General features: G+C 38.8%; 1 protein-coding gene across 1 annotated transcript in view; it reads right to left on the bottom strand.

Moving 5' to 3' along the window:
* EDARADD (EDAR associated death domain) overlaps nt 1-9,575 on the bottom strand; it is a 27,235-nt gene that overhangs the window by 9,983 nt on the left and 7,677 nt on the right. Inside the window, exons 2-4 of the mRNA XM_026845599.1 lie at nt 5,302-5,360; nt 3,628-3,667; nt 482-582 (exon numbers count right to left, since the gene is read on the bottom strand). Coding sequence (XP_026701400.1) covers nt 482-582; nt 3,628-3,667; nt 5,302-5,304 — 144 coding nt within the window. The 5' untranslated portion in view covers nt 5,305-5,360. The remainder of the gene's footprint in view (nt 1-481; nt 583-3,627; nt 3,668-5,301; nt 5,361-9,575) is intronic.

Here is a 9,575-nt window from a genome sequence, read left to right as displayed (position 1 = left end):
GCCCACCCTGTGGCAATGTAAAATTTCACAACCAGTGGTGTTTTCCACTAAGGGAAGAGCAGTATCCCAAAGTCAAGGCAGAACAGCCAAACGTCTCCCTAAGGGCAAAGCACAAGGAGTCCAAAACCCAGGATTCTTTATTTCTTCATTTATTCTCTGCCCCGGCTCTATTTTCAGCAGGAAGGAGAGAGAGTATGCATGACAAAGTCTCAACTCTGTCATCTCCTCTTCAAAGTATCTACACACTAATCAAAACCTATTTAAAGTACAAAGTACACATTAATGATTAAATAACCTTTCTTTCACTCTTCTCCACAAAAGCTCACTTAACTGAATGCTTGAAAAGAGAGCCTATTTCTGGTCTGTTTTACTGAGTAACTCCATGCTCTCCAGATACACTCTGAAAATATATTTATTTGTTAACATACTTGTTTAATCAACAGCAATCATTTAGTTCACATTCAGATATCATTTTTCTTACCTGTTGGATTAGGCCAGAATCTGATGTAAGGGTCTTGATGTTCACAGATGCAATTTCCAGTGTAACTTGATCTGTTAGGTATTGCTCATCTAAGACAAACACTGTGAAACACTAGTCTTCCACCCAAATACAAATTTAAATAGTAAGAGTATCAAACATAAATTACAGGTGTCTAGCATACAAAACTTAACTCCAGATCATGATCAGTCACTGGGAAATGCTGGATTAAAAGCCCAAAATATTAAATTGGCAGACTGCAACAATCATGCAGAGCATGACTGTGCAAAGAAAAATAATCCTTGCAGAGATTAGATATTAGTGTAGCAGTTGTTTTTTAAACAAACACCATGCTATTCTTGAAGCAAGAGTCATGTTCTTCTTTCAGAAAGCTGACCAAAGAATATTAACAATTAATAATATTAAAAAGTAGGCCGAAGATGATTGTTACAACTCACTAGATTTTGCAAGTCACTATAATTTTTGCTTTGCTTTTCTCATCACACAATGATTTTGCAAGTCACTATAATTTTTGCTTTGCTTTTCTCATCACACAATGATAATTGTTGAAATATGTACTACACAAATATTTACCTTTTATGCTGCTCCTCTGTGAATTAGGCTTATCCTACTTTACTATACAAGAGTTTTCTGAAGCAGTGAAATAATCCATTTCAAAGTATTTATCAACTGCCCTGGGAGTCCACTGAAAAGCACAACATTCCCCACTGCAGCACAAACTCTATTTACTTTTCAAGCTTCACTTCAGCCCTCAAAGTGTAGTACAAGGGATACATAAGCCCTTTGCGAACCTTGTGCAAGCAGACAAATTTCACTCTGCACAATTAAGATCCTCATCATCAAACCATCTGCATAATTCCCCTGGGTCAGGTGCTGCCCAACCATTAACATGAACTTAAAAGAGGTTATAGTCTACATGTTTTTACACACAAGAACTCTCCATACTAGTGACTATGTACATTTCCATTTGCTGTTTGTTTAGTGGTAAAATCTCATTAAAGAACAACTGTTATCTTTATGAATCGTCAGATAACAGAAGACATATTTCCTTATCTCACTGAAGAAATTGATCTGAATCAAAGAATTCATCCTTACACTTGCAAGAAAAAAAAAAAACAAAACACAACAACCAAAATCATGATTTTCCTCTTTTTCTGGTTGTATAAGACTGCTGAAACTTAAAGCCAAATAGTATTCCACCCTCAGGAGGGTAAATGTTTAATAAGGATCACCTTTATTCTTTATGGCTGTAGATCCAGAGACAACAACAACAACAACAACAAAAGTCTGGCTGAAAATACAGAGTATGGGCATCAAAATTCCACTTCAGTTGTGTGGAAACATGATGTGTGAAATTTGTTCTATATTTGAGTGGAGGCAAAATTATAATCAAAACATGATGAAAATTTTAAGCTTAATCCTGCAAGATGAAAAGTTCCCTCAACTCACCTTTAATTCATAATCGGTAGTGGGTGCTAAGAACTTCAATGAGTTATGGCCACAAAATGGTTCATTACTCAATTGACCTATAAAAGCAACAGAACAGTCCCCCCATCCAATGTACTGTCTATTCAAACATTAAGTCTGAAGCAAATATAATTTTGTGTTACACAGAATCAGACCTGAACATCTGTAGCACTTTTTAGCTCACAGATTCATATGTCTAAGTCTGTACTTTTATAGAACTAGTTATGAAAAGTCATTCTCAGAAAAGAATTTTAATCACGGGTATGAACAGAATATTAAGAGGTATTTGTATCACAACTCCAAAGGGGAAATGTCAAGCTATATTAGTACTTACATCTTTTGACATTTAGCAAGAGGAAGCAGAAACTATAATTAAAAACAAACCAAGTTCACTTCTTTTATACAGAAAGCACTGAAATTTCAACTTCCTCTAAGCTTTAGTTTTCAAATTAAATGCATCTAAGCCATGCAATCTCAGATTTCAAACAACTTTGACAAATTTCAAATTTAGGAATTTATCTAATCAATTTTGAGGAGGACCTAATGTTACAGGTGAAATAAAAAACAGGATATGGAAAAGAATGTTACAGAGAACTTGCTTTAGTGTTAATAAACATAGTTTTGAAGGAACAAACCACCTGCCTGCAAATAAACAGAAAGCAGTGTATGATTTCAAATAGTTTTCATCCTGCATTCCCTCCCCTACTGAGCAGCACTTCTGAGAAGATGCCCATTTCCTCTAGCTGGGCTCCCTCAAGGACCCAAAATAGTCTCTAACCTTTCTTTAACCCCAGTTGGTATATTGCTGATGCTTCCTCAGCAAAGTTTCTACTGTGACTAGCTGCCTCATAGTTTCCTGTGTCTGTCCCCACTGCAGACCTGCTGTACAACACAGGACAGAGAAGACACTACCTGCAGAGCGTTCCACAAATGAGCCCCTGTCAGTACAGTCCCTGGACAAAAGCCAACAGTGGAGCCTGGGATGACAAAAAACCTCACCCCACATGTCAAGGGTACCATAAAGGGGATATTCACACTGTGCAATCCAAGTATTTGATTTCAGTGCAATACAGAACCTGCACTCCCTCACTCCATTTTCAGTGAGGAGAGGCAGGAATTTGTGCAGAGCAGATCTATATTAGGTTCCCAAGTAGATGGTAGTAATACCTGCTGAAGGTAAAAGATGGCATGAGATTTAATTGGTTATAGGGCTGAGAAAGCAATCAGAGGCAACAGACCTGGAAGGTATATCTGGATTGTATTTCTGATAAGCTCAAAGCACTTGTAGTCTCTTCAAAGCCACCTTCTAACATTAGCATGTCTCTACCATCTGTTCTCTGAACACCGGTTTTCGATGACGCTACCGTATTTTCCGTCCAGATTGAGAACCAAGATCTTCTGATGATAAGTTTTAGACTGACTTTTAGATCAAAACTAAACTTTGGAAAGAAATTTCAGAAGTTTTATATATATATATATATATATACACACACACACACATACCAAACTGACCTTAAAAAATACACAAGACACTACATTTAGAACATAAACATCTAGGAAAAAGTAAGAGTATTTCAATCTGTTGGATAACACCAATGGTTTTGCTGAATATAACAACACAGATCTATGACACCTGAATAGATAGAATTCACAATATTTACCTTTAGGTACTCCTGTGTCTTGGACAGGATATTTTTCAGTCTGTCACAAAAAAGCAAGAGACACAGTTGTGTGTTACTTTGAGTGTAATTGTGCTGGAGAAGAAATATATAAAACACCATCATTATAGTCACATCTCTTAAACTGCTACTAATTAATCTGTCTACAATCAGATATAGTAATACTCTTCTTATGTGGGAATTGAGATGCTACTAACATTACTGATTAGCACATCCAAAAGTCATAAAGATTGATGCTTTGCTGCAGTATTCAGAGATTGGGAAATAAATTTTGCATTTAAGTAGCAAGATTATCTAGAACAGGCAATGCATACCCAAAGGTAATGTTTCAGGAGGTACAGAGATGACTACAAAAGTTTTTACTAAAATGTAACTGTATGGAAAGAAAAAAATCTTTTTCCCTTCTGCTCTAAAAGTAAAAAGCTGATTAAGATGCAGTAGAAAACTACTACTATTAATGAGTTTAAGGGGATAGCAGCTGATTTCAAGGCATATTATAACTTACTATTATACCTGAAATCTACCTCCTTCCCTATCACCCCCACCCTTATGTAAAAGTAGGTGCGGATTTTATAGAAGTTCATAACCAAGCAAATAGATTAAAGACATCTTAATTTAAGGGTATGGGGGGAATAAAGTCATTCCACAAAACCAATCACAAACTCTGTATATTTTATCAAAACCTGCTAACACAAATGTATGTACACAAACTGCCATAATGAAACCCAGTGAAGGATCAGCATTTAAAGTACTAGTGAAATTTTGTTTCCTGCTGACTTCCTGCTGCAAAGCTTCAAAATGAGAAGAAAACGCCAAGGCAAAACAATAATTGCTTGCTCACTTGCCATCCATAAAATAAACCAATGTATTTCAATCTGTTTAGGTAACTACAGTTGACAAGTCTCTGGGCTACACAACACTGTAACTTCTCCCCAGAGCAAACAATCCACAGCAACATTACAAAGAAAAACTCTTAAAATGACTTCACAGAACTTTGTATTACTTTTACCCAATATACTCCTTGTCTCAGCATGACTGACACGTTTACTATTCTAAGACACAAAAATTTGTCATAAACGGTGTGACTCTGCTTGCCAGCAAGCACTAGAGCGCGCTGTTTGGTCCCTCCCTAGATCCACCCGTGCCTGCTGTAAGGTACTGCTGTTTGGTCTTACTTAACCTTGCCATGTCTTTAACTCATCAGACAAAATAGGTACAGGAAGGAATAACAACTTAGTACAACTGAAATTTTAAGCTTTAGGTGGGTTTTCTTATCCCTCTAACCTATATGGGCAGAAGAACGTCCGCACCAAACTTTCTTGGTTGTTTTGTGGCTTTTTTTAAATTAAAAATGAAACCTCCAGAGGCTATCCCATGGACAGCTCAGCTGATAACACTCAATTCACCTTAAGCACCTATTGGTATTTTTATTCACACTTTAATTGAGCAGGATTAGTAAATTAAAAGTTGGTTATACAACCACAGGGATAAGCAAATCCATAGATAGATAGATAGATAGATAGATAGATAGATAGATAGATAGATAGATAGATGGACGATTTGAATTAACATACTTTAATGTTTTACCTCACTGCTGCACTACATAACTGTAGAGAGCTATAACGATTTTAACTGTGTTAGACCAGAAACACATACCATTGTTAAGGAAAGAGTGCTTGGATCTGTATCCTCCACAGGCTCTTTTGCTGCATGATCTGCTGGAAATAAGAAAGCTTTATCACTGCATAATCCTCAAAATATTTCTGTCTGGCAATTCATATTTTGTTTCTTTGTCTGACCAGAATAAAGCACAACTATGCAGCCATTCACATGCATTACATCAAATTACATTTCCACAAGAAAATATGAGAAAACTAGAAAACGCCAGAGCTACTAGCACACATAGGAGAAACTACATGCAACAAGGAAACCCAACTCTAAGCTAACAAAACAGACTTAAATAAAAATTCTAAATTATTTTTAGTAAAAAAAAAAATAATCACAAAGCAATTCCACAATGAAGAGTAAAATCCAGCAAATCTGCTAAAAGGTAAGGTTTGTAGTGACAGCACTCTGTTTTTTTCCTCAAAGCAGTAATTCACACAGTAAAGATACCCACTACAGCAAAAATGAATACTATAATAAACAGCAGACTGTAGCACAAACCCTAACAAAAAATATATTTGAGGTAAAATATAATTATTTTTATACAATAGAATTATAAACTCCAATTATATTAAAAGGATAAAAAAATAAATCTTCAGGATACTTGCAGATGAATCATTAAATGTCGACCCCTCTGTATCAATGGCTAACTTGACACATAATAGTGGGGTACTGACCAAATGTGTACAAAGAATCTGAAACAAATCTCATACAGAAGTCAGGATTCACAAAACCACTCCTGTAATTTATCATCATCCTGCCATTTCCTTGAGGAATCTCTTCTGTTGATAAGTGTCATATTTTCAAAAAACAAAAAGCATTTTAAATCATGTAGTAGGATTTCCGCTCCATTCTTGTCAATCTCATTCCAAAAATCCTTATACTTACCACAAGTACACAATAAATGTTTTCAGCCGCAACCAGTAAGAGGTGACTGGAATCAATATTTGGCGATTACCTTCTCCCACATACAGAAATCAGTGTATTTAGAACACAATCCCAGAAATTAATTATGAAATGCATAGTAAGCCCCAAAATAACACAGCAGTTACACAGACACTATTCTAACCAACTCAAATTTAGCATATTTGTTTATTTTGGGACCCACTCCTACAAATCCATTCAATACAATAGAGCTACAAGTTAAAGCATAAGACTATGCAAGACAGTGCAATAAACAGGCCTGAAAAAAAAGGTGGCAGCCGTGGGACAGAAGCAGCCCAAGGCTCCAGGACAGAGCTGTTCTTCCTCCTACTTCTGTGAGAGAGCCCCATCAGCAGAGCTCCTGGGTGTCTGGTGCAGTGCTCAGCCCCTCTCTGCAATTCCAGGTAGAGTCTTCCTCAGCACTAGTGCCCACTGGAAAACCACACGCACTGTCCTGGCAGGGCGGACACAATCACAAGGGTCACATCTACAAGGCTTGAGCACAGTCTTTGCACACAGACACACTCAATGGGTTAAAAAAGAGGAGGTCTGTGAAATTTCAGATGAACATGTTCACCCTACAGCACAAAGTTTAGGAAGACATATGCGGAAGAGGAAAAGCCCCCAAAGCAAACCCCCATATTCTTGTCATGTGCTCTTTTTGGTAAATATGAAATCCCTGCTCCTGAAACATGGTATTAACAGAACGTTCAGGATGAAGCCTGCCCTGATGACAAGGGCCAGTACAAACTGCCATAAACTTCCCAACTCCAGTGCAGAGAGGTTGAGTCAGTCTGGAATATGAGAAAATACAGTAAACGGGTGTAAGACACTGCATGATAGCAGGGACAAAAATGGAGGATCCAAGTAGGAACTTGTAGTGAAGAGCTGTGAAGGAACTGGAATGGGAGTTGGGACAAAGTTACAAGCCCACCCTGTAAAGGAAAGCTGAAAAAGGAGGTACTGGGAGCAAAAAAAAAGGCTCCAGGGAAGAAGGCCAGCCCAGGCATCCATTATCTCACTCTTTCTCCACTGTCAGTAAAGACCCAACAAACCCAGTGGCAAAGCATGCAATTTATCGCTAGTTTATTCTAGAGGCCTTACGCTACTCCTTATGGATTCTTAGATGCATTAAAAAGAAAGTATTTTTTAAAATTCTTTCTTTTGCCCTTGTAATATAAGAGGACCCTTGAGGTAGACGAAAGCAGACCCTACAAAAGGTCCATGCCCTGGTGAACCTTGGTGGCTACTGCAGCTATGGTAAGAGCTTCGTCCCCTACATCTCCAAGATATGGCCAAGGTACACTGAGACACTGGTAATTTACTTTCCACAATCCAGAGGGAAGCACTGAAAAAAATGGGAGAAGCTCTAAGAATACAGCCATTTGAAATAAGAATCTGTCAGATCCCAGGGTGACCCTACAAGAGGTGATGGTAGACAGGGTACTCCCGCTTTCTAGGTCTCACACAAAAATACTGTCACTGTGAATCTGTGGCTCTGCATCCTTCTTGTTTAGTATCCATCCTGAAAGATATTTAAAAACTGTATTTATTTCCCCATACCTCAATTTCTTCCCTTTTGTTTTTCTAGTTCATGAAGAACTGCAATTTCCATGTTTTTGAGGTTGCAGAGAATTACCACGTCCCAATGTTTCTTATAAGTGGCATGTATGCATATGAGTATTTGTACCTAAGAACACAGACTGGCTGCAGATTATTCACCGTGGTCTTGTTGACCACTGATAGTACAGATAATTTGAAAACCACAGACTTAAATATTTAATTGTGAATAAGGCAATTAAAATGCTATCTCCCCTCTCCCTTTCCACACGTATCTCCCACAGCATTCTGCAGGTCATTGTCATACAGCTGGATGCAGGTGCACAGAACAGCAGGGAGGAAAGTTCTCTGTTTATCTCAAATGTAAAACATCCACAGTTTTGCATGTTGAAAGGCCAACAGGAAATACAGGTATCATCTGACCGACTATTCAGTGCAGACTGTCTGATTTCAGTGACTTTGACAGAAAACTTGTTAACAATGAGGTCCCTCAAAAAAATCACTATTCCATACTCCCCACTGACAGCATACAGCCACTGGCCCACATGTCTGCCAGGAAACACACAGGAGTTGACTCAGATGAACATAAATCAGCACATGCAAACTGACTCGGACAGACCTAAGTCAGGTTCAGTGGTTCCTCCCAAGGTTCCTTTCTGCCGTCCAGCACACAGTGGCTGCCATGGCTTTTCCACCTGAGCCTGTCCAGTATAACCAGTCTGCAACAGGAGCAGCAGACTTGTACCCATGACCACCATTTCTCTCTGCTCAGCACTGCAGCTCTAGTGAGGATGTAATGCTGTGTACCAACCAGCATGAATAGCTTGTCCATTTTATAAACATATATATGCAGAGGTATATATGTGTACACACATAAACATTCAAACTTCTAATTCTACATCTGCTCCTTGTCCTTGAATTGGAAGGAAGTCTGAGGGTAAGCTTTGGAAACCTGTGTTTTGACCTTTAAGCAAGAGGGGGATCACAAAGCACCATGTAGCAGCAATGGTATTCACCTTTGTTAGTTATTTCCCTGCAGCATCCTAGCCTTGACACCACCAGTAGCAAGTGAAGCACATAAGGTCTACCCTAGTTACGTAGTTCAAAACCATTCACAGATAAGACCTCTTTCACACCAAGGCAGGGCATGCACATTAATAGTATAACTTAGTACATCTCGAACAAAATAATTACCCTAATACAAATGTTGTTCATTGAGATGAACTCTCCGATTAAACCCAAAGCACCACTCTGGTGCTTTGACCAGAGGCACATGAACTTCCAATCTGAATAAGAGGAGGAAATATAGGAAATTATATCAGAATAATCAGTTCTCTGAAAAATCTAAGTCCATCATCACTTGTGCCTTTTTGCTTACTGTTAACTGCTCAAAACTTTGTCACTGTCCGAGCAACAGGTAGGGAAACTCTGTGATGCTGGCACACCTGAGTTGAGGTACTCAAAAGTCATTTGCACTATCGGCTGAGTAAGTTTAAGAGTGTGGGCTCGCTAACCACCCGGAGTCCGGGATTTTAATAAAATGGCTTTTCGATGTGCCGTTAGCAAGCACAAGCTAACTTGCACACTAAACACCGGAACAGGCTTGACAAGACAAGTTGCACTAAATCACATCAGCGGAGCAACGAGAAGTTATTACCATGCTTAATTAGCGCGTGCGGGGGGGGGGGAAGGGAGCAACTAAGAGACCCTTTTAATCTCGGCCGGGGGTGGGCTCCTCACCTGGCCCCCGTAAGCCAGGCCGGCGGGCGGCCCCTGCCCGG

The sequence above is a fragment of the Athene cunicularia genome (assembly GCF_003259725.1).
Source record: "Athene cunicularia isolate RWA chromosome 3 unlocalized genomic scaffold, athCun1 chr3_part1, whole genome shotgun sequence".
NCBI classification, from domain to species: Eukaryota; Metazoa; Chordata; class Aves; order Strigiformes; family Strigidae; genus Athene; species Athene cunicularia.
The sequence above is the reverse complement of the archived record's forward strand: the minus strand, read 5'-3'. Positions and strand labels throughout refer to the sequence as shown.